Below are 25,888 nucleotides of genomic sequence, written 5' to 3'. Positions count from 1 at the left end.
ATTCATAAAGCTTTGTAAGATAAAAAGCTATTCTTGACTGTTCTTTCCCTTGTTTTTTCCTCGAAAATGGTGTGTTATTATTTTTTTCATATTCCATTTGCATATTCAAAAATAGTTCTGTACCAAATACCAAACCAAAAAGAGTTGTAAGACTATGGAGCTATATCAGGGTTATACGTTTTGATCATTCAAAAAATACAATTTATTTTAAAGTCCAAGTTTTCATCCTGAACTTTGAAAAATACAATGATGTATTCAAAATAAATTTAAGTATTTGAAATAATTTTTCATGTTGAATATTATTTTGATTCAGTTCAGCAATTTTTGGGAATAAAATATTTATTTTCATATTTCACTTTTATACATATTTTGATATTTGAATCGTTTTTTTCAGTTGCAGATTTTACGTATTTAGATTCAAAACCATAATTTTTTTCAGTTTCAAATCTTGTTTTTTCAGGTTTCACATTTTTTTCCTGCTGGCTCGTTGCGGATCACGTAATTTCACATTCCAGCACAGTTTCTTGCTCTTATACCGCAATTGGTACCAACTACGATGCTAAAAGCTCGCTTAATGGAACTTTGACGTTTGTTTACCACCAATCACGTGAGTATTGTGTATAGAAAGTATTAAGTAATTTTTTTCGCGCTACCTAATAATAAATAAATTCTAAATTGCATTTCTTTGAATGATCATGACGTATGACCCTGATATATAGCTCCATATAAGACCAGCTTTAAAAACGTTATCTTTTAATGTTTATAGGCAGAGTAATAATGTTCCAAACAACGTGGTTCATCTATCATCACTTTGCATACGCCTAGTCAACAAATAAAGCCATAGTGTGTATAGAGAGCTGTACAGACACGCCATTTAGTGTCTCTTTTTCTCAACAGCAATAAGCTACAGTCCTCACTTTTCGTTGATATTTTGCATGATGTGTTGCATTTCCCACGGGTTTTTTTCTAACACAATCAACTTTTAGAACCCATGCACTTCCCTGTCAGGTTACTGTTTCGCAGGGTAGAGTGAGCAGAGGAAATTAATGGAGTGTTACATGGGTCACATTTTCCACATCCAGCCCTCCTGTGGTAAACAGAGCTAAGGAAATACACCTGTCACAGTGGAAACTGTGGAGAGGCGCTCCTTCTTGTCTTCTGCAAACTTTCCTTATCTTCCGGTAGTTGAGACTCCAACACAAAGTCAACTGTTTTTTGGAGACGGGAGGCAGAAGGAAGAAGTGGGAAAAGACGGGATAAAATCGACGAGGAAAGTGAGTACACCAGTTTAAAAACACGCGGAAATGTAATAACTTTAAAGCGTTGTTAGCTTTTTGCTAATTTTAACCGTTTTGTGTTTTCTGACAGGGATATCTGTCGCCCGTAGTGACGCTGCAAGCCGTGTAGCGGTGGTAGGGTCGACATTTAACAACACTGTGAGTTATGTAATACTGTTTTGTATTCTTTCTCAGCCGACTATTTACCACGTAACATAATTGAATCGTGTGCACCAAAACGCCAGTCGGATAACAGCAAACTGATTTTAAAATACCATGAAGTGAAAATGGAGTATCGTTAGCCTTTATTTGATTTTCAGTAACGTACACTTTCAACTGTTGGAGTATAAGCCGTAATATCTTCATACACACATCTAATCACAGTTTGCTGATAATGCTAAAAACAACAACACCCATTGTCTAGGAATTTTTTTGTCAAATTATTATTTGTTAAAATAGCCTGATTTACATTTGACAAGACATGGCAGCATTTTTAAGGGTATGCTAGGTAATTGTAGATTGAGCTAAGTGTTTTTAGACGAATTTAATATCGCCTATTAAGATTAGTTCATTATTACCATCTCTATGACGCATGCGCAATTTCCTTGAGGGTTACTAAACTAGTTCCCTTGAATAAGTTGATATTGCTGCAAGCCTCCTCCAGATGGTATTCAAACAATGAGGAAAAAAGTGTCACATTCTGTGTAGTTTTGGAGTGCAGATTTTCTATTGTGTACCTACTTAACAGCAGAGGTGGGAAACAACTAACATTTACTCAAGTAGGCTACAGTATACTTTTTTAAATACTTACTTTACTTGATCCAATATTTGCTACTTTGAACTGTTACTCAACAATTCAGAGGTAGGCTACATGCTGTACTTTTACTCCACTACATTTATTTAATGCCTCAAGTTTCTTTTCAGATTTGGATTAATGATGTGAAATATAGATCAACACTTATATAAGACTTTAGTGTAGAGTAAATTCACAAGCTACTCTGAAGTATACAAAGTAATTAAAACTAGCTACACCTTTACTGGCTTTGATAACACTTTAATGCATCAATAATTATAATCAAAAACATATCATATGATTCTGAAATGGACCAATCTGCAAAACTCTGGTACTTCTACTTTTACCTAGGTACAAGATCTGAGTACTTCTTACACCTCTGTTTACAGGTACAGTCACCTCCTCAATTTACGTTTCAAAAGGAACATGACAGACAACCAGCACATTTTTGGGATTAGCCTTTTGGGATTGTTTATAAACTACATAACTCCACCCGGCTCTCTGTATCCTTAGAGGGTGGGAACCAGGACACAGAAGCCAAGTTCATGTTGTTTTAGCCTCTCTCGCTCAGAACAAACCTTAAATCCTCCATCATCCTGGTTTCTATTAGTCATATATCATTTTTGGATCGCTAGATTCAACAAATATTTTGCTCCAAAGTTGTAGACCTTTTCCTCTGTCTGTTAGTTTTGTGATTATCTAGATTCCCGTGGATATCCTTGTTGACTGATAGACATAAGCCTTTCTGAAAACAAGGAGACTACAACTCTAACCCAAAAACAATCCATCGCATAGTTGCTGGACTGAGGCTTCTCTGTATGGAGGCCAACGGGAAGAGAACAACATCAATTAGTCGATTATTATCCTTTTGATAAGTCTGGCTCTTCATCATCGTCAGGCATTAAGTTCCTCTTTTCCCTGTAGAGCTCTGCCTGGGCTGCATCACGTAGAAAAATGCATGTTTTGTCAGTGTTAAATCAAACTTTTGTGAAGTGTCCCAGTTGAGTTTATTCCTGATTGTTGGTTCTGCCCTCAGGAGACCTTCTTGATGCGACAGCCCCTGAGTTGAGCCAGTTAACCTGCGCTGAGGGTTCCCGATAACCGCCACGATGCCCGAGGCTGCTGACCTGATCAACCTGAACCTGGCCTTCCTGTCTGACTCTGAGCGGGAGAGGATCCTGGAGGTGCTGCAGCGGGACGAGGAGCTGAGGCAGGCCGAGGAGCTCCGTGTGCGGTGAGGAGAGAGCCCTTCCTGTCAATTGTACTCTTGGTTAACTTACCAATGCTGTTTCCAGTTTATTCAAATCAAAGTAGTGAACACAGTTTAACTTTAAAGTAACTTACTCTGTAAATCACAGAAAATGAACATGCTTTTTTTGGGGGAATTAAAAAAAAAACGTGTGTTTCCTATACACTTTTTTCTCTTCCGATTTGTTTGAGTTGGGAGGCCTGTTAATTTATACCGGTGTTGTGTCAAATGATGCACCCCCGTCGTGAAATGCACCCCTTGACACGGGAACGCGCATTTGAACGTATAGTCCGCTATTCTATGTTTTCTTTTTGATGGTTGGGTTGTCGAATCCTGGATTTTGCATTCATTCGTCACTTATTTTTCAGTTAATTCTTTATTTAATTTATGTTTTTATTTTATTGTGACGCCCTGTCTGTATACTTGTGCTTGTACTTGTGCTTTACAATGTATTGTTTATTTTGTGCTTGAGGGTGGGATTAATATAAACATTTGTATTTTGGGGGTGCTTTTTATGGACAGCCTGGTTGCCACGATATGCACCCCTTGCTCTCTCTGACAATAAACGTGACACATACATGAAACTTGCTCCATTTATTGGTACTAGTCCGACAACTATACCCTCCAAAGTGCTTGAGGGTGGGATTTAATAGAAGCATCTTTTTTTGGGGGGGGTGCATTTCACGACGGGTGTGCATCATTTGATACAACACCGGCAATTACTCAGACCTTAATTGACCTAACAGAAACTATTGAGTCTATGTAAGTTTACGGCCCGGCTCGGATCCACCGGGGTCTGCAAGATCTCACCTCTCTTAACTCCTGAAGAACCAGGTTCAATGAACTGCTGTTTCAATTCCGACGACATGCTAAATCCGTTTAAGCAATCCCGAAGGATTTTGGTATCAGTAATGAGGTGTGGCCCTACCTAAGTGTGAGTGTGGCAGTTGTGCAATCTTACCTTTTAAGCAGGAGAGGAGAGCGCAGATCTATTTTAAGTTACCCCAATCCAAAAGGGTGGGATGATTTTATTTGAAGAAAATGGTCCACACTTATACAGGGTTTATACCTTCTCTCGTTACAATGTGACAATCATACCAAATATTTCATGCTGCGGTAAATTACTAATGTGAAAACTCAATTCACAGTTTTACATTTCTTATTTTATTTCGTCACTCTCTCTTCAACTGTCCCTCTTCAGTTGTATTAAAAACCTCTTCCGGTGGAATTCAGAGGAAAATCCTCATGGATTACCGGGTGTGAAATCAAATACATTAGAATCTCTTCAACTGTCCCCCTTCAGTTGTGACATTTCAATTCTAACTTCAACTGCCCACTTCAGTTGTGACATTTCAATTCTAACTTCAACTGTCCCTCTTCAGTTGTGACATTTCAATTCTAACTTCAACTGCCCTCTTCAGTTGTGACATTTCAATTCTAACTTCAACTGCCCTCTTCAGTTGTGACATTTCAATTCTAACTTCAACTGCCCTCTTCAGTTGTGACATTTCAATTCTAACTTCAACTGCCCTCTTCAGTTGTGACATTTCAATTCTAACTTCAACTGCCCACTTCAGTTGTGACATTTCAATTCTAACTTCAACTGCCCACTTCAGTTGTGACATTTCAATTCTAACTTCAACTGCCCTCTTCAGTTGTGACATTTCAATTCTAACTTCAACTGCCCACTTCAGTTGTGACATTTCAATTCTAACTTCAACTGCCCTCTTCAGTTGTGACATTTCAATTCTAACTTCAACTGGCCCACTTCAGTTGGTTTTAGTAAAACACAGTCAAAACAAAACCTATTTGAGAGAGCTTACCAAGGAGAAACCCCACTCTGGAGCTTTCTCCCTCTCAACCAGTGCTTTTATGCTGCACACGGGGACAAAAAAAAAACAAAGACACCTCCTTCATACCCATATTTGTGGGAAAAGGTCATGTCCTCTGGTATGCAGGAATGGACATGTCCAGACATATTCTCCTATGGTATGGCCTAAACACATTTTGGGGCTCCAGTACTTTTCCATTGAGTCAGGGACCTCCTGTGCACAGCCTGCTGTAAGTGAAGACAACTGTCTCCCCTCTGCTAAACAGTGACACCCATAAACTATAACAGGCCTTAAACTCAACTTTCCAAACCACTTACACTTTGTATTTACTGTGGTGATAAAACATGAAATATAATGCATTTTCATTGTGGATTATACAAGATTATATTTGATTATATTAACTTTCGTTTTAGTTATTCAACTTAATATCAACAGCTTCTAGTTTTTAATGTTATGTGTTCATGAAGGTATCTGATGTCTATTTCGGGACGTCTTGGTGTTTGTAGGCCTGGTTAATTGAACCTCAGTTCTTATTAAAAACCATGCAAAATGTGTCAATATACTTAAGTATTAAAGGTCAGATTTATTTTTAAAGATTCAGATATTTAGTCTTGTTTACTCATTGAAAGTATAATCAAAAATAATCCCAATACCCAGAAATATAATTAGTATCAGTATATTAAATTCAAACATAACCCAGCCCTAGTTGCTGGGAGCTGAAGACAAATGTACCCAACAGGCCATGCAATGGATTACAAAGAGAGAGTCCATGTTATATGTTTTTTAATATACAGATGTTTGCGTTGCAACGTAAACTACCTTTTTTTGGTAATTTAAGTATGGTCAAAGGTGATACAGAAAAACTAACAAAAGTTGTAAATATAGACCCCTCAGGAAGTTTATCATTAACAACTCTTCTTGTTCATTACTTGGGTTTCTGTTTCTCAGGAGCATGAAGACGGAGTTGCTGGAAGTGAAGAGGAAAGGGGCCAAACGTGGCAGTGGAAAATACAGTCAACACAGTTGTGGCAGATGTCAGGATCCTCTGAGTCGACTGACTGTTTTCTCCAGCCAGTGTAAGATCTGCAATCACCATCTCTGCAGAAACTGCCGAATAGCGGTCCCCGATGGATCCTGGGTCTGCAGCGTGTGTGCCAAAGAGACGTGAGAGATTGTTTTGTTTATGCTCTCATTAGATGTTGAGAATACTTTTATATGAGCAAATATTGATTCTGGATCGAAACTATTTGTCTTCATCTTTTATACTGTTAAGATTGAGCTAATCCTGAACTATACACCCTTGGATTACCTGGTGAAGATGCAGAAGTCACACATGACAACTTTAACAAAAAAAGGCTGAGTCATTTCCTAGAATAGCTGGGCCCTGTAGATTTACGCAACAGTTGTAAACAGTTGTATTATGTTTGTTCAGGACTACTTAATGGTGGATTGGCTATTTTAAAAAGGTTTGTTTATTTGGAAGCAGATACAAAGCAGACCATCATTCACACGGAAGACACTAATATCTAGTTCTTTATGGTTATTTAAAATTGTACAATCGTAGCACAATTTGCTAACTAATAGTTTTATCTTTGAAAACCTATTATTTTGAGCAGCATATTTATCAATGCTGCAAATTATTATTATTTCCATTATCAATAAACCTGCCAATTATGTATAAGTTTAATAGTTTGGTCTATTTCCTTCTATATATATTCTACATCAAAAAAATACTTTTATGATAAGCCTAATTAATAATACAATTATTTTCTTCCAATCGAATAATCATTTCAGCTCTAGTATGTTAAAATTGAAAAATACAGCATGACAGGTATTAACCGTTAACCTTTTTTAAATGTGTTATTTTACTGATGAATGAGTGTGAATTCTCTTAAATTAAGACCTTTTATAAAGTATTTTTATGGCATTGTAGGGATCTAAAGAAAAGGACAGGGGACTGGTTCTACGATCAAAGGGTCAACCGTTTCTCCATGACTCCTGGACACGACCTGGTGAGAGTCTCCCTGAGAAAGAGACCAATGTGTGAGTACAGGAAGAGGAAGTGGTGGCTATCGACTGTTCAACCAGGAATGTAAACAGCTCTCAGTCTGGGCCAAATGAAATGCCCACAGTCACTGGAATGTTGTTCAACAGCAGGAGGAGAGAAATACAAGTGACATTATGTTTAACTGCTGTGTTTAACATGTGTTCTGTGTTACAGCAAAGAAGCGTGAGACAACAGGAGAAGTGCTGTTGAGAAGCACTGACATAAACCCAGATCTTCCCATTCCTGTGCCGCGGGTCAGGCAGAAAAATCAAGTAACAGATAACAATGGGTGTGTCTCTAGTTTTCACATTTATTTACACATTTCAGTTTTCTCAGACGCGGATTTAGCATCTCTACCTTTTGTCATATTTACTTTTACAGTTATGCAAATGAGAATACAGGATCAATTGCTTCAAGAGAGTCATTTGAATCAAAGGAGGATGTTTGGCCAAAGCCAACTCGCAGTGACACGGAGTCTGCAGAGAACAACAGTATGAGCAGCCATAAAACAGACACTGAATCTGGCCATGTGACCCCGGAGCAACAAAGGTAAACCCCCTGTAGTTACTTTAAAAAGTACAACCACTACAAGGAAACTTCAAAGCAACGTTAGAGTGATTGAAATGTTTGGCCCTCCTCCCCCAGAGCTGGTAATTGTACTGGGGAAGTCTACCTTGTGTCAGATCATTGTTTAATACAAAATGCATTGTTGTTTGTTTCACCCTTTTGTTAAATACTTTAAAAAAAATTATATATATATATAACTAGAGTGCCTTTGGATGATGTGGCTTGCAGTTCTACATTTAATAGTTTAAAATAAAAAACAAGTTTTATAGTGGACACCTTAAAAAAAAAAAAAATCAGCAACTGCAGTAAAACGATTGCTGTATATCAGTGTTGATTTTGTTAATCGAAACTATGACGATATGTTTGTCGTGACGATATGTTTACACATCTGTCTGTTTTTCTGACTCAACTTCTTTACTCGAAATGTACTCAAGTAAAAATTACCCATAACTACCAGCTGTTTTAAAGAGTAACTGATCTCCCTTTATATTAATAGAACAATAATGTAATTGTTAGCTAATGAATGTTTCGACACTGAACAACAGCAAAATGACAACGTTTTCATTGGTCCCTCTTTAGAGAAGACCAGGAAATGATGGATACACGGATCGTGTTCAAATCAATAGGCACGCAATGACTCTAAATAATAATGATCACGCCACCAAACACAGATTAAAATTAAAGTAACGAGCCTGTTTGAAAATGTAAGAAGTAGAAAGTACAGGTATTTGTGTTAAAAATGTAAGAAGTAAAAGTAAAAAGTCGTAGTGGAGTAAAATACTGATAACAGAAAATGAACTTAAGTACAGTAACAAAGCATTTGTACTCCACTACTTCCCACCTCTGTTTGAATGTAAAGACTTGTATCTGTAATGAATAAATATGTATGTCATCCCACAGGAGAGAGAGCCTCTCAGGGTCCACTGTGTCCAGTCTGACGGCTCCAGTCAAAGCAGACATCGTGACAGAGGACAGTGCTAACTCAGAAGCTATCCATGTACGAATATTTCAAATGCCAGGTTCGTGTTTCCTTCTCAAAGTATTTTCTTTTCTATAAGTGTGACTCCTTGTTTCTGTTACGCCAGGTGCCGGAAATAAAAACAGCCCGAGTCAGCCCGAGCCCGGATATGGACGTTGATAGACTCTTCAAGAAGAGCATCAAACGAGGCCAAAAACACCCTGGTTAGCATCTGATATAACCACATGCAATGCTCCTGTTCTACTTCCAGAAGTAAAGGAAAAACATTGTGTGTATTATAGTTTAACTGCTGATCTGTATGTTTATAACAGAGACGATATCCACACTGGACCTTCGAGATGGATGTGACACGGCTGAGGTCTCCATGGGCAACAGGAGACGCTCTGAACCAGTCCTAGAAATACAGGTACGAATTTAACTTTGATACTATTCTGTAGTGCTTTATTCTGAATCTATGTTAAAGGTCCAATAAAGGCTTTTATATACATATCCAATTATATTTCAATTGCTCTTCAACCTTCCCAGTTCTGAAGCTGACACTGATCAACACTACTTGCTTTTAGCTTTTTTCAGTTTCAGTCTTGGGACTAGATGTGCCCTGGTCTGTCCCCCAGACACATCACCCTCCCCTCTGTGAAAGATAATGTTTGTGATGCAATGCAAATATAGGTTAGCAAAGTACAAGTACACACAAACCAAGGAAACTCCTTTTATTAGGACGAGTTTTAGCTTATATAGGCAGTCCATATGAACGTTTTTTTAAAGATATTCTCTGTAAGATTCGGGTTGAGGAGTTACAGAAGTTAGAAATAGAGCGAGTCAAGCCTCTCGCTAAAACAAAACGTGTTCAATGGCTGGTCTATTGTGGTTCTGGCTCTTTTCTGTGGTGAATTATTTCCTGCCTGTTCATAAACCACCAAAAGGAGACCATCGTCATAGTTTTATTTTTCTGCTACTTAAATTGACTAAAATGTGTTTATTATTTGTTATATTATTTAAGAACCCTAGCCTGATTTTAGCTGACAACAGAAATCGAATTATTGTGTTTCCACAGGAAGATGGAGAGGAGGAGGAAGATATAGACCGCTTGGTTAGCTTTCATAAAAGGTCAATGGCTTCAAGCTCCTACAGTCTGCACAGCTCGAAGGTAGAGTATTGACATTTCTCTTAGCTCACATTAGTACACCAAAAGATTCATCTTCGGAACGCAGCTCATTATGTCTCTCACAACGGAACTGATGTTAGATAATCTGAATGAGCATCTTTGACCTCAGGATATCCTCCAGCAAGTGTGAAACTGATATGAAAAGGCCTTAATGTTTATAAACTTACCAAAGCTTCAGGGGACACAAAAGTGACTGTCACTCTGGATTTGGTTATTGACAGAAACATTCTGATCTTTGCAAATTTGTTTGTCCCTTTCTGTTGCAACTCAGCAGTGTTGTGTTGGGTAAGGCAAGGCAAGGCAAGTTTATTTATATAGCACCTTTCAACACAAGGCAATTCAAGGTGCTTCACAAAAATGAAAGACATTCAGACAAAGGCATTTAAAAACAGTCATTTCTTAGTTTTCTTTATTGTGAAATCTGATCTGCACCTTCATCACAAAGCAATCAGATGGTGTCTTCTAGAACATAATCTTAATGCCGCTATTTTGTATTTAATAATAGTTCGGATGGGTGGCTTGATTATCCATAATTACTGTAGATGGCAGCTGGCACACCCAGCTGAGACCAGGCAGGAATGACATCACGAAAGTCTGACCAAATAGAGAGATAACAGAAATTGCTATCTGATGGCAAGGAAAAGCAGTATAATAATTAACATATTGTGTACACTTAATTTAACTTATCTTTTAATTTTGGTGTTAAAATACTGTATGTCCCTGTGCACCGCAGTACATTCCTTAATTTCCATGCTGTTACACATGTCTGTGTCTCCTATAGTAAGTACTATGAATATGGATAATTAAGTCATACAATTCCACTCCAAAGCAACCAAACTATCCTTTTAAAGTCAGAATTTGTGAATAATGATACAGAAATGGCTGATGATGAGTTTTCAGCTCAGGTGTCTGTATGTTCCTCCAGAGCACGCTGGGCAGCCTGATGAGTATTTACAGTGAAGCAGGAGACTTTGACAGTGTGGAAGTGAGCGGAGACCTGGTCTTCTCTATGAGCTACAACGAGCCCACCCAGAGCCTCCATGTCTTCATCAAGGAGTGCCACGGGCTGGCCTACGGCAATGCCTCGGGCCAGCTTTCCCATCCGTAAATATTAATAAACTTTTTCTTTCTCCAAGCTTAAATCACCTAATTTAAACTCTGGCCTTCGTACCGCAGATTGTGGCTCTGACACAGTATATTTGTACTGCACACACCCCACTTAGTGCTGTTAGCACAGCTTTGATCCGTGTGGATAAGAAGCTGCTGTGTTTACAAAAGTCTTGATTATCATATCCTATTGGTGATTGCTTGAACTTCACAGGAAATTCAATGTCAACAGATATTTTCCAGAGAATGTATTCAGTTGTATTGTATACAGAGCTGATTCTCATGAACTAACATATAATGTATTAACTCACATGCTCTCAAATATAGAGATCTGTATTTAAACGTGGGGTAGGTAAGTTTGAGAAACCGGCTCGAGATACACTTTTTTTAATATTCCATGGAATGCTCTTAACATCCCGATAGCAATGAATATCTGAAGTGCTTTGACGAAAAATTCATTAAAAAATTTCATCTGTGGAAGCCGTAGCGCTGTAAAAAGCACAACCAATCATTTTAGCCGGCCCGGCTAAAGTAACTGGATGGTCTACCTGCCTGTCAGCCTTCCATCTGTGCACAAACTTATCTCGTGCCCTCATTGGTCATGTGCATGTTCGTGTGGGTTGGAGGAGGGGCTCTGTAAGGAAGTGGCAGATTTTTTCCGGTTGTGTATTTTCAAATTCTAGCGCACTCGAGCTGGTTTCTCCAGAATTACCTACCCCACCTTTAAGTTGTACGAGTTAAAAACGGCCAAATAAACAAAAAAAATAAATTTCAAAGAAATGCAGCAGAGAAGCGGTAGACATCTCTGTGAGAAACTACTCTGAGCATTCCTTCTGTCTTTGTGTTTCAGTTATGTTAAATGTTATCTACTGCCTGACAAATCTCGCCAGAGCAAAAAGAAAACCAGCATCAAGAGGAACACGGTGGACCCGGTCTACAACGAAACGCTGAAGGTGAGGGTTTATAAGTGTTGACCTTCTCCTGTTGACTTAATGGCACTCCCTGATTAGTGACCTTGTGCCTCGCATGCTGCAAATAATGACCACACCTACAGAGACTTTAAGATTGATATTGACATTGCAGATTAGAATAGCTGTTGTCAAATATTGTTTTTGGTCCAATGTTGAATCAGCTTAAATACAGTAGCAAACAATGCTTCAGAAAGGAAAGCTGGATAAAACCATTCGTAGTATTATTCATCTGTAATTTAGGATTTGCTCATTAAAGAGAGTGAAGGGAAATATTAGGAAGATTTCAGATGCAACTTCTGATCAAATCTGAATTCATGTTGATTCATTCATGTCCCATGTTTTATTTAGAACTCCCTTCAGCACCAGAGCACTAAAATAAAATAGGTTTTAAAAATGAAGATCAGCTTTTGATTTGTTCTACTCCCACTGTCAGTACTCCATCAGCCGCTCTCAGCTGTTCACCCGCTCCATGTTGATATCCGTCTGGCATCACGGACGCCTGAGCCGCAACGCCTTCCTGGGAGAGGTGGAGATCCCTCTGGACAGCCGAGACCTCGACTCCCCGCACGAGGAGAACGTGACTCTCATGGCGAAGGTAGACCAGAGACACTGGATGTAGAACTGTTATGAATTCTTAAGATAGCACCTTTATTGAATTATGTAAATCTCCAGTGTCCAAACAATGTGATGAATACCTTTCCTTCTAAGGCTAATTTTGAAACATTGCATTGCTGCCTGTAGACTGTACGTTAGTAAACATGGATTTATCGTACTAAAGAGCAGCCTTAAAGACGTCCAAGTATACCTCTTGTGTTGGATGTCTTCTTAAGCATTCATATCTATTAATCCGTCATGTTCGTTACAGTGTAAAGAAATTATTTAAATAATTTTTTGTTTGGTACTTTTTTGTAAATCTAGTTTCTGTTTAAATTCAGTATTTTTTACCTTTAGTATTTATCCTGTGGTCTACAAACCTGTTGAAAACTTTTCCTTTTTCATAAAAAATCAGCACTTTTGTCTAGAAGAAGAAAAAAAACTAATTGTTTCTACATACTCACTGGTGACCTGTAGATCAGAGAGTGGGAAAGCTTCTGCAGGAATGTGAAACACGTCACCTAGGGTCACGTGCACTAGATCAAACAAAAAAAAAAGGAGCTACGAATATAATATTCCTCTATAGCACTGTGAGACTGACCGTTGAGCGGCCCGAGCAGGCAAGGAGGCAGAGAGTTCAGTGTGAGCATTTATTAAATCACAGACACATGATTCACCGCCTGAATAATGCTGCCCACGTGCAAATAGTCACCAGCAACAAGGATCTCACACACACTACCTGTCCACTGACAGGGAAAACAGAGCCTAAATACGCACACACTAATCAGGCCAATAAGACACAGGTGGGGGGGGGAGGAGACAACACAGGACACCAGGTGAACCCAATCACCAGCCACAGACAAAACAGGAGGGGGAACACTTTCAAACTAAACCACATGTGCAATATTACAAGGCCCGAAGCCGTCAGTCCACAGTGACGAAGCTACCTTCGTCACAAGCATTACTCAAGGTTCAAGTTTTAAATATCAATTAGAGCAAAGCAAGTTGCAGATTGGCTGTGAGAAGCAGAGCCTCACCTGTTTACTGTGGGGATAAGATAAGACTTTATTCATCCCGAAGGAACATGTTGTGCCAGTTACAAAGTTACAATAAACACAGCAGTATGTAAACATGTTTTGCAAAAATACTAAGACTGTGTTTGAGATCCTTTGGAAAGTGAGTCTATTATTTATTTCATCAAGCTGAGAGTCTTTACCTTGAACAGAAGAGGGGGGATTGCTGTGTATGAGTCTAAGTGTTTATCAGCTGATATATTGTTAATGTGTTTGTTCTACCATGAAACATTGTCATCAGCCTCTGCCACCAGTGTGACATGAGGCCTCCATGTTTGCTGTACTGTTACTTAGGTTTCTTGTGTCCTGACTATACAACCTACTCTCCAACAGTCAGCCTCTGCTGCACCAGCTTCAGCTTTTGCCCAGTACAAAGGAGAGCTGGTGATCTCCTTGAAGTATGTCACACCTAAAACTCCAACCTCTGTGAAAAAAGGTAAGACGATGATAAGAAGCTCTGGCTGAGTTTGATTCACTCTGACTTCACTTCTAAGAGCGTGTGTCAATCTTCTCCTCAGGCAAAAAGGCAGAGGTCGGGGGAAGTGGAGAGCTGCATGTCCTTATCAAAGAGGCAAAGAACTTGATGGCAATGAAGCCAGGAGGCACCTCCGATAGCTTCGTAAAAGGGTAAGTGATCAACTTTCCAGTCTTAAAATGACATTTTGCATTCACATAAAAGCATCTTCTCTGTTCAAGACTCGCTCTCTTTTTGTGGTCCTGCAGTTATTTGTTCCCAACGAAGGCAAAGAGCACAAAGAAGAAGACTCCGGTGGTGAAGAAGAACCTGAACCCCAGCTACGACCACACGTTTGTGTACAAGGATGTGGCTCTGGAGCAGCTGCAGGAGATGTGTCTGGAGCTCACAGTGTGGGACAGAGAGGCCATGGGGAGCAACGAGTTCCTGGGAGGACTCCGCCTCAGCTCGGGAACAGGTCAAACATACAATTCATTCAATATAAATACAAGTTTTGAATTATTTTATATATTTATCTTATATCTTCTTTTGTGTGTCATTCAAACAATTGGTCTTCTGTGAACATTTCTCTTTGTTAATGACACCAAAGCTGTCAGGGTTAGTGGTCTAGATTTAGGAATCTACTCTTTTAATCTATCTATTTTGTGACTCCTCGTCTCCTCTCTCCTTAAACCTCCTGCCTGTGACCCGGAAAGAGTGAGCTAGGAGAGAGCTATTAGCGAGGATGCACAGGACCCTTCAAAGTAGTTTTTTTGGGGTATTTGAATTAAAAATAAATGTATAAGGTGTCATGAACAGGAAAATCATAACATACAGCATTAGGCTATTACATAACAATGAACACTTAATGTTTTACTTGACTATGCTTTAAATGGCGGCTCAGAGGCACAGATGTCTAATTTGGTTAAACGCCTGTTTCCTCCGCTCCCTTCCCTTGCGTCTCTTCCTTGCCTCCTCCTCACATCTCAGGTTGGAGGGACTAAGACGAGAGGAGAGGAATCAAGAATGAAAAAAGAATTGTAGTAATTGTTTGGTTTAGGTACCCTCTTTTACTCCTTCCCCCTTCCTTAATAACTTGCGTGAAGGAAAATTAAATGAATCCTCATATCAAATAGAAAGTCTTACTATATCTCTTCTAGTTTAATAGGTTCTATTGTCAAATAATAATAACCTTTTTGACAAAGAGACTCTTAATAGCAGGATTACTTCTAAAGCTTAAAATTCAGTGTGAAAAAGGAATTTGCCATTATTAATTTAAAAAAAGACTAATTTTTGCCACCCTTAAATCTCATGATTGCCTTCATGTAATGTTCCCTCCTGCAGGCACAGTGAAAATTGGAAAAGCAGAAGTGGAAATGGACTCTTTGGGAGAGGAAGTGAGTCTGTGGGAGAAGATGATGAAGTACCCCGACTCGTGGGCAGAGGGCACTCTTCCCCTGCGCTCCACCATGGTGAAGGGCAAATGAGGACGGCACCAAAAGAGACTGAAATGTAAAAAGCTGCGAGGTCTGAGATTATGGATTTTTTTTTATATTTTGCAAGTTTGTCAGCGCAGTGACTACCACACACTTCCTGCTGAACATCTGCCTCCCCGTGGGGTTTGTGTTTAGCTCCGCCCCCTGACTGCAGACTGGTGTAACTTTAGAAAATGTGCCAAAACATCACAAACTTCATTTTAAGAGCAAGGACACATTTTATATATTTTTTTAAAATTCAGAATGCATATTTACTGCATTTCAAATTCACGCACACTTTTTAGCACTTAGCACAGAACTAGTATCACCTTTTTTCTTAATAATTGTGTACATAATTATATTGACGCGTGGGAAAACAAGTCATTATAAATTACAAAATCTCTGGTGTTGCATCCAACAAATTGTATTATTATCTTTATAAGTTGCACACAAATCTTTATTTGAAGTTATTAAATGTCTTTATTTGCAGAAATAAAAGTAGATATTAATATTTTAACTGTATGTGATCAGAGTTGTGTTTACCTCAAGGTTTCCAATAATATTCTGTTCATCTAATAAAAAATGTTAAAAACCAAAAGACATGCTTAATCGTCCATACCAGCTGGATTTAAATAACCTGCCCACGTTAGATTAATAGGCTTTTTAAGATGTGTGTGTTTACAGTTCTCTTTCAATTTCACATCAGAACAGGTGGTACTTTACAAACAAACTAAACCAAATCACATATCTCAGCTAAATGTATGTTTCTATTTGATTTAAATTTGCTTTTCTCGAGCTTGTCTGTATCTTCTGTCTCCATTTGCTGGCCTCTGTGCCTTTCAGATGATTAGAGAGAGAAAACAGTCCTAGCACTTCAGTGTTGTTTGGTGATCACATCCCCCCCCATCCCCCTTATGTCCCTCTGGACCTGGTTTTGGGCTGTTTGTCCTTCCTCATCTTGCGTTTAGTAATGCTGATGAGTTTATCGCTGTGGCAACAGGAGAGGTTTATTTGATTAGTCGCAGAAGTCCCTGTGGAGCTCCAGCCTCTCTCGCTCCTCTTCCTCCAGCAGGAAGCTGTCGATGTACGAGAACAGCTCGTCCGACGCCATCGGGTAGATGAAGCGCTCCCGGTCCATTCCCAGCTCGTCCAGCAGCAACATGCTGAAGTACGACCTGGAGATCCTGAACGATTGTCTGCAGGAGACAAAGTAGATTATTAAAACCTTTTATCTAGGAGAGCCCAGAATTATTTTGACCTTCTATTTAAACTGAACATAACCCACATCAGTACTGAGCAAGAAATATGAGATCTTTCTTTGTTGATTCAACCAAAATATTCCAAACTTACAACTATAGGTGGAGAGAGTATTGTTTCCCTTTTTTAATGAAGTAGCTGCACGGTTAAACATCATCAATGTTGTGCAAATGATTTTTTTTTTTTTTTTTAAAGAACGGGACAAATATTTTGCTAAAAGTTGTATGTGCGTTAGTTTAAATCATTATTTTAATATTTACAAGTAATAACTTGTCCGACCTCCTGCAGTAACTACGAGGACCCCCTGTAAAAGACCCATGATATACATGATATAAGACTAAAGCCGTCTCATTGATACTTTATAGTATTCTTAACAGTTGCTGCCTTTTAAAACTGAAATAATAAGGTACAAATTAGGAACAGATTACAATAAAAACTCACTCTTATAAGTGATTATTAAGACAAACACTTACTGTACCTGAACCTTTTATAGTTAAAAATAATGTGATATTTTAAGGCACATGTGTCAAACCCGGCCCGCGGTGGATTTAATTTCGACCCGCAGGATAATTTCGAATCACCATTAGATCTGGCCCGTCGATGAGATGCTAAGTATCTGCTTGAACTAGCATCACAGAGCAGCACATGGATGTTTCCTTCTGCACTTTTTTCTCTCATGACAAAAGGGCATGTTTGGTTTTCTCTTTGAGGGAAATAGTTTTGTTGAAGCTGTTGTTGGCCTGTGGAAAAATGTAATCATAAGAAATGACTGGAAAAGCTTCAGATAGAGCCATAAGAAATGAATGCAACTGATTATTTAATGTTTAATGTTGTTTTTATACAGGCAATAATTTAAGCTTTGTTAGTTCCAGGTTTAATATGTGCAATAAGTTCATTTCAATACGTTTTGCAATAAACATTGAACCAGTCCGGCCCTCGACTAGTACCCATTTTTTAATTTTGGCACACTGTGTATTTGAGTTTGACACCCCTGTTTTAAGGCATGGTAAACAGTGAAATCAAAAGTGTATTTCTGTCCTTTTTTTCTACCTTTAGTGATTGCCCACATTTCCCAGAGTGCTTTGCATTACTCTCAAAGAATGTGCCTTTAATACGCTGCTCTCACTCCGCTGTGTGTCAGAGAGACTGAAGAGATTTTCCAGTCTGGAAAAAGTGAGCAGCAGTGCCCCCAACTCAAATTACACAGTTGGTGGAAAAATCTATATCTCCGGCTCTTCTAAGGTGAACTAGTGCCTGCATGTTGGAGCCTGCTGCAAAATAATGTCCAACTCACAGATCCTCATGAAAACTATAGCCAGATGGTCCTGTTTACCATTGATCATCATTACTCAGTGTTGTCAACATCCCATTACGGCTACCCTGGTGTTATTATCTGGCCATTTTAAACAGTGCTGATCCTTAAACTGGATTTTTTTCCCCCATACAGAATCCATTTTATTAGGAGGATCCTGACATTTAAATGAGTAATAAGAAACACCTTCAATGGAAATGGGAGTTATTTCCATTTCAGAATGGAACATTTCAGCTAAATAAACGCTTTTCCCCATGACCAATCAAACGGCTGAATAACCAATCTGTAAGTAGTCTCACTGTCACCTCAGACCCTCAATGGCTTCAGAGCTGAGCAGACTTTCTTTGATGCGACCGGTCTCATGAGGCGGGGAGCCCAGGAGCTCGATGACGGTAACACGTCTCAGGTCTAATCCACAGTCTGCTTTCTGTTTGAAACAAGAAAAATGTTTGAGTTATTTTGTTTAAATGTCCTTATTAAGACCAGCAGCCACACATTTGCTCACCTGTATCATGATGTTCTGCAGCTGGTAGTCTGGGTCAGTTCTGTTTGGACCAGACATGATCAGCAGCCTCTTCTTTTCATAAAACTGTTCCAGGAGAGCGGAGACAGTCTTTACATCTGATTTAATCTCCATTGCTGCAAACACACAAGTCACAAATGCATCATTCACCTTCTTCTATATGTGTCCTATTATGTTTTTGCCCCAAAACTGATATGCAACTTTAATGCGGACTCACGAACACACTCAGCCGGCTCTCCCGCCCAGCTGCGGTCGAACAGGCAGACACGAGAAGAGACGCCCCTCCTCTCATATCCCCCTTCACAGTGATATTCACATGTTGCACCGTAGTTATTCCCATCAGAGGAGCAGGTGAGGAAGCCTTGCTGAGGTGGAGGTAGAGTTGGACATCTTCTCACTATAGGGAGAAGAAAGTGGAAATAAGAAATGTGTCATCCAGGTTTAATGCTCTCTTTTCATTACCGAACATGCCTATTGGGCCAAAGCTCAGGGGTCTCAAGGATCAGGGTCCCCCCAAGAGTCTACCTACAATATGATACATAAAGGGACACATCCCAACTACATAGACTCAATATGTCCATAATGAAACATTAAACAACTATCAAAAGATGTAAAACAGCTGGAACGAGACATGAAACCGCAGAGAGACTCAAAAGGACAATTAAGAGACACAGAGCAACCACAAAGACACAACTACTAAGTGGTGCTAAATTACTGCAGAAACAAAACAACCCACAAATAGAAGGAACAGCTACTAAGAGACAAAAATGACCACAAAGAAATAATATAACAATTCTGCAAAACGATCACAAAGACAAGAAAAATTGACAAAGACTGACAAAATGACCACAAAAAGATACAAAAAACAACTAGAAAGACACAAAAAAGCACAATAGAAAGAGGCTAAACATTGATAAAGTCAAATGTAGTGTGACTGGCTCCTATAAAGAAGATGTTGTGGGGCCTTCTGCATGTCTGTGCCCAGGGGAACATTGTCTCATTGTGTGTCTATTAGTTGATGTGTAGTATTTAAACTCACTATAAGTCAACTCACCCTCAACACGTACAATAAACTTGCAGGCGGCTCTGTTCCTGGCTTGATCGTACACTTTGTATCGGATAATGCTCGCTCCCTCTTTAAAGTCGGTGCGCGGCCCCTGGCCAACAAGAATCACACTGCAGAGAGACGGAGGAGAGTTTAATCCATTATAAGTAGGAACAGGAAAGGGAGGCAAAGGAAAGGAGCAACATACTCAAGGGATTTATCAGCAGTATCTGTTGCTTTGGGCGGGTCCCAGGTCACCGTGGCAGTGAGTTTTCCAGGCTCTGCAACCTTGAGTCTGGACAGAGGACATTTCATCTTTGGAGGGTCAATATCTGGAATAAACAATAGGGAAATTACAGCATTTACATTTTGCCAGAAAGGAAATCCCCCCTGACTGTAAGAGTCTGATAGAGCGGAATAGGAAAACCCAAAGACAGCAGAACGCAGCTCTGGATTCAGTCCAGAGAACAGAGGAAATGTGTGTGTTGTGTGACTGCTAAACACACACGCACTGGATTGTGAAAGAATAATAAAAAGCAGAACAGAGACCAGTGGTGGAAGAAGTATTCAGATACTAAAGTAAAAGAGCTGATACCATACTTTAAGAGTAGCCTTTATACATGTAAAAGTCATGCATTGAAGATGTTATTATGTTGTTATTATTAAGTATGTAGGTACAATTAAAAAAATATATATCGGTCTTTGTATTTCATGTAATTTCTACCCCTCTTTTCTTTTTTTTCTTTTTTATGCTGCTGTTTTATGTTTTGTAACTTTTTGATTTATGTCTTGTTTATAATGTGATCATAGCCCATAGGGTTGAGGGTGGGGGGTGGGTGAGGGAGGGAGGGGTGAGGTAACTATTTAATTTTCCTACAGACCATCTTCTATACATGTGTACCTACTGTATTGCCATTGTGATGTCTGTCAAAAAGCCAATAAAAATATATTTTTTAAATATATATATATATATATATATATATATATATATATAATGAACTATTAATAGCAAACCTACTCAAGGCAGAAAAATGTACCCTTTGAGTTTTATATTATCATGTATTTTACCATTAGGTTATTATTACTCATGCAGTAATATAAAAGCCAGATTGTACTTGGTGGAGCTCATTCTTTTGTTTTATTAGAAATTATTCTGCTGATTTTTTTCTCCATTACTTGATTGATTAAGTTTGTTAGGTGAAAAATGCCCTAATAATCACCAATAGCTCAAACTTTCCAAAGTGACACCTTCAAAGTGTTTGTTTTGTCCAACCAACTGTAAAAAAGAAAAAAAACTATCTAAAAAAATCTAAATCCAGAACATATAAAAATAATAATCAAACACATTTTCTAGAAAACAGAATGAAATACAAAAAAACTCAAGTACAAATGCCTCAAATCATACTTAATTTCAGTACTCGTAGTATATGTACTTTGATACATTACATTCCACCTCTGATAGCAACACAGATGGCCTTAATTAAGCTCCATGTGATGGCAGTATTGTTAAACCTCTTACTGAGTTCAGTTAAGAATTGTGAGTTCACACATCTGGTTATATTTACATGTAGATAGAAAGACCTCCATGATGTACCTTCACAATTTGGCTGGCCTCCGCTCCACGACCCCCGGCGCTCACAGGTGCGGGAGTGTTGCTCCTCGATGCGATAGCCCGCGTCGCAGGTGAAGTCACACCTGGAGTCCACCATGAAGAAGTGGGAGCAGGTGTACCTGCCGTGGGGGATGAGGGGCAGCACGTGGCATCGCATCTCTGAAGGGGAATCAATGCACATACATACAGTATGTTGAGTGTAAGGGTACAGAATAATGAGGCTTGCAGAGGTGGGAGCAAGTCAGTGTTTGGCAAGTCATGAGTCATAACTGACCATTCCTAAACTTTTAAAGGAAAATAAATGTCCAAAGACAGCTGATTATTGTATCTTAAGCACATTTCAATCAAACAGAAGTTAATAGTGCATTTGCTTGGGACAATTTTTAGCATTGGATTAATACGAATTATGTGCATTAGGAATATTTTACTGTAGCAGGATGGTGTATAGCCTCAGAATAAACTACAGTGCCCATGTTTGTGGTAATCAGGGAATATGTCAATCAGTGCAAAGATTGTATTTAATTGAATGTAGAATACCATCAGATTCATCCTCATATAAGAATGTAAAGTCTATACTCCCACATACTGCGGCAGAAGGAGGTCCCAGACCAGCGCCGGCTGGGGAGGCACGTGATGGAGCTCTTCCCGATCAGTCTGTATCCTCGATCGCAGCTCATCTCACAGCGAGTGCCCAGCGTGCTCCTGTAGGCCCGCCCCCGGGGGGAGTGGCAGGTCACCTCTCCGTTAGTGAGGCCCGGGGAATGACACCAGTGAGGGTCTGTGTATAAAGAGAAAACAAATCCAAACCAGATTGTGTTAAGCACTTATAGTTGAGGTTACTAAAGTTCAATCTGTGGTTGGCAATTGTGTCTCTAATGGGGGTCAGATATTCCATACATTTATCTCTACCCTTATTCCTCACAATATTTTATTATTTTACTTGTACAATAAGAAGCATGTGTACACATTGACTCAAGAGGGGTAGAAGTAATACCATTTTTGATGGTGTTTATACAAATGAGTAGCACTGAATAAAGTTAATGTTTTTTGGTTGAAAGACATGTGACAAAACACCTATTTTCTATCTTGCTCAAGGAATGCTTCACTCTCAAAATAAATATTTGCACATCAATTATTAATCCAATGTTACCTTTAATTCTTGAGGAAAATTGAGAAAATTCTTCATGAATTGAAGTTCATTGAGGCCACGTTTAGCATTGGCCCAACTCTAACACAATTATGGCAGTCTTGTGTTTTCAGTAATTTGCTCACAGCTTCCCAAACACATGTATTTCCACTGAAATCTTCAGAAACACTTTGCCATGAACAGTCTCATACTCGTCATAGGGTTGATTATTTGGGAGTGTTTGAAAAATTAACAACTTTACAAAAATGCATGTGTTGTTATAATGTTAGTGTTGAGAGTTGTGTGAGAGTTAATGTTTGGCTATACATTTGCTGATGTTAAACGAAGCCCCAATTCACTTCAATTCATTGAGATTTTTCTTCATTCTGTAATTATTTGTTGGGGACGAGCATTATGAGCTTCTTAAACTTGGATACCAGAGCAACCATGTACATATGGCAAAATCAGTCATGGTCGAGAGTACTGTATAGATATATACAACATATTGTGTTTCTTAACACCAACCTTTGTAGTCTAGTTGAGGACCATAATCTTCTTCTACAAAGTCATTGTAGCCGTCATACTCTATGGTCCCAGAGCCAGCTGAGAAACCAAACATCAAACATCAGCATTTATGTGATTCTCATGATTATCTGCACACAATCTCTTTCACTGCTGCTCAGGTTTCCTTTAACACAAGCTCAGTAACATTCCCATCCATGGACACCTGGATTTGCAATCAGTGATGCTAACAGGAACTCCTGAGGGATTTAAACCTGAGAGCTAAGAAAACGTTTGTTAACTTTGCTGCTGTTTTCTTGAAATGACAGACATGAATGTAGGGATGTAGATAATATGTTAGAATAAAAAATGCAGGGTATTCCTGCATTTTAAATTGACAAAACGTTCATCAAAACTCTGCACAAACAGCTTGTTTTCATTACACACTTCCCTCTTACTCATCTCTTCTCATGCAGCCGTAATCAGCGTGTGTACTGTACTTTGGCTTTCATTCTGAACGTTGTCTTTCTGCATAATGAATCAGTTTTACTGTTATCCTGTTCTCAGCAGCAATCTCGAGAAGGACTCCATGTTTACAGCTGAGCTGAGTGCCAAACTTTACAGTCTTTAAACCTCCCCCCACCCCAAGGCATGTTCTGCTTCCTTTGCTTCACTTTAACAAAACAATAACGCATCACATTACACGTTCTCTGCTCTAAAAGCGGTTTCAGATTGTTCCAGCTGTGTGTGGATAAAGCTTATCGTCAGCGTTTTCTTCTCATAATGAGCGTGGTGTTCCAGTTCTCAGTAACACTTCCCCAGACCAATATTTCCCATTTCCCCCTCACAGGGAGTTAGTCAGAAGAAAATGAATATGCTTAGCTCACCAGTCTGCACCGCGGGGCTGAATAAGAGACATTACTTCAGGAAACATGCATCATCATGCTTTTGGCAATAAAATGTCTGCATTTTTAACTACAGGTAAAACCACTGCAGAGCTGAAAAGGAACAAAGCACATTAACTCAAATACTGTATAAGTGAGGTACTAGTACTTCTCTTGACCATTTCAAACTACTCAATACTTTCTACTCCACTATTTCAGAATAAAACGTAGTTACTGCTAGCTTTTAACATTTTAATAAATACCATATTCAGAAGTTGTCAAGAAGAAGTCATCCTTGATACTGTAACTAAATGCATTCAGATGTAATCATAGTTGATTATTGATACTGATTTATTGTTAGCTGATTACAAAATCCCAATTATGTAAACCGTTACGACTGAAACCTCACTACAAGTGTGCATAATAACTAGCTGATTTTGTATTGATGCATCCTTTTTTAAAATGTCACATGGGCCACCTTGAGGAACAATTAGGACTACATTTGAGTTTGTACACGACTTTTACTCGTAATATTGTGTTTCTACATTGAAACATTGGTACTTTCACTCAAGTAAAGGATCCAAATACTACAAGTGATGAATACTGACACCCACGATGCACCATGCCCTGCTCACAGTGCTGAGTTCACTGCAGAGACATGCAGCTGTGCACAGAGTGAGGATGAGTCACAGCAGAGGAAGGTGAGCAGTTTGACAAATGCAGGCTTCATTTGTCTCTAATGACAAAGGTGATAGCTACCTTTTCATCACTCTGCATTAGCTTCTGAGCTTCAGGGTGAATCTCAGGTCTGCAGGATTAATGAAAGCTTCAGCCCACTTGGCCCAGAGGGGGAATCCTCAGTAATTAGCTTGCACTGATTGGAGCCGAGCTGTAATTAAACTGCTTGGTCAGCAAAGCAGAGGGGCTCCTGCAGAGGGAGGCAGCTCAACTACAAGTTCATTTAGACTGCTGCATTCTTTCAGATCCTCATTCCTGAAGAGAGGAGTGGGCTCCATCTGCATTCAGACTGTCGCCTCAGAAACGCAGCACATCTGCATCTAATACAGTTGTTTTTGCGGCTGATATAAAGGCATTTCCCTTCTTCAGGGGATTGGAAGTTTGAGTGAAACGAGAAAGCTTTAACGATATTAACATTTTAGTGAAAACTAACAAAGAGTATGTGTGCAGCTATTGTCTGGCTTAAATTAAATAGACGAATATGTTATTCTAAATTCACAATTGTGTAACCTTTGTACAGTTATGGACAAAGTATTCAGATTCTTGAATTTAAGTGAACTTAAACTAATATCCACTGTAGTGGAAGTCCTGCATTCAAAATCTTGCTTAAAAGCATGTAGCCTACGTTTAATTAGCAACATTTACATAAAAAAAAAAAATATATATATAGGTTCTTGTTCAGTAAAATGATTCCTGATATTGTTTTACTATTATAGATGTATTTATACTATTATCTACTGTTTAGGAAGTGGATGGAAAACTGTAATCTGCAATGTAAAAAAAGCTGTCAAACTAACGTAGAGATGTTGTTAAAAAAATGAATCTGTATAAAAAAATGAAATTACGAAAAGTAGCTACAAGTAGCCTATACCCCAAAGTTGAAGGCTACAAAAGGTCTGCTAAATACATTTCAACACTTTCTTTATTGTTCCGACTCACCTGTGACGTATAAACTGAACACAGCAACAAAGCGGAGGAGCATATCAGAAACACAAAGATAACACTTCTGGTGAAAAAAATAGAAATTACGCGCAGGTTGGATCAGATCCGAGGGTCCAACAGAAAAGATAAAAAGTTATAATCCAGAGAAAGTTTTCTATCAACATACGATTAAAAATAACTTTACTAAAAATCCCCAGCTGAGGAGAATGAAGAGCTCCGGTCATACCACAGTCTCCGCAGATTTGTAAAATGATCTTTTTACTTCATCATCAAACTTGGACACCACTTGGTGGCGCTTTTGGGTATTTAGTATTTGTGTGTGTTCCTCCCACTACTGCATTAAACATGATCAGTATTAGCCATTT

At 38.9% G+C, this 25,888-nt stretch overlaps 2 protein-coding genes across 4 annotated transcripts; one reads left to right on the top strand and one right to left on the bottom strand.

The window, feature by feature from the left end:
* Positions 1 to 175: 175 nt before the first annotated feature.
* On the top strand, positions 176 to 16,181 carry sytl4 (synaptotagmin-like 4). Of its 3 annotated transcripts, none has more exons than XM_079672049.1 (19): positions 176 to 607; positions 1,186 to 1,274; positions 1,369 to 1,436; positions 3,107 to 3,304; positions 6,100 to 6,315; positions 7,085 to 7,194; positions 7,373 to 7,487; positions 7,580 to 7,747; positions 8,666 to 8,762; positions 8,851 to 8,947; positions 9,056 to 9,150; positions 9,799 to 9,891; positions 10,835 to 11,013; positions 11,867 to 11,969; positions 12,421 to 12,582; positions 13,988 to 14,090; positions 14,173 to 14,281; positions 14,378 to 14,586; positions 15,453 to 16,181. In XM_079672049.1, the coding sequence occupies exons 4-19, from the start codon at positions 3,180 to 3,182 to the stop codon at positions 15,593 to 15,595; spliced, it is 2,124 nt and encodes a 707-aa protein (XP_079528175.1). In that variant the 5' UTR covers positions 176 to 607; positions 1,186 to 1,274; positions 1,369 to 1,436; positions 3,107 to 3,179; the 3' UTR covers positions 15,596 to 16,181. The 3 variants fall into 3 exon arrangements, with proteins under 3 accessions (XP_079528175.1, XP_079528176.1, XP_079528174.1); XM_079672050.1 differs by adding an exon at positions 2,422 to 2,459 and having other exon boundaries at positions 176 to 1,274; XM_079672048.1 differs by having other exon boundaries at positions 176 to 1,274.
* On the bottom strand, positions 16,040 to 25,780 carry srpx2 (sushi-repeat containing protein X-linked 2). The gene is made up of 10 exons (XM_079672052.1): positions 25,521 to 25,780; positions 22,984 to 23,061; positions 21,919 to 22,110; positions 21,315 to 21,491; positions 19,929 to 20,052; positions 19,730 to 19,851; positions 18,893 to 19,072; positions 18,658 to 18,791; positions 18,458 to 18,579; positions 16,040 to 16,779 (listed from the first exon to the last, which is right to left on the bottom strand). Exons 1-10 carry the CDS (start codon positions 25,561 to 25,563, stop codon positions 16,599 to 16,601), a joined length of 1,353 nt encoding a protein of 450 aa, XP_079528178.1. The 5' UTR covers positions 25,564 to 25,780; the 3' UTR covers positions 16,040 to 16,598.
* Positions 25,781 to 25,888: the final 108 nt, after the last annotated feature.

The sequence above is a fragment of the Notothenia rossii genome (assembly GCF_949606895.1).
Source record: "Notothenia rossii genome assembly, chromosome: 3".
Lineage (NCBI taxonomy): Eukaryota > Metazoa > Chordata > Actinopteri > Perciformes > Nototheniidae > Notothenia > Notothenia rossii.
This window is presented reverse-complemented; position numbering and strand designations above follow the sequence as displayed.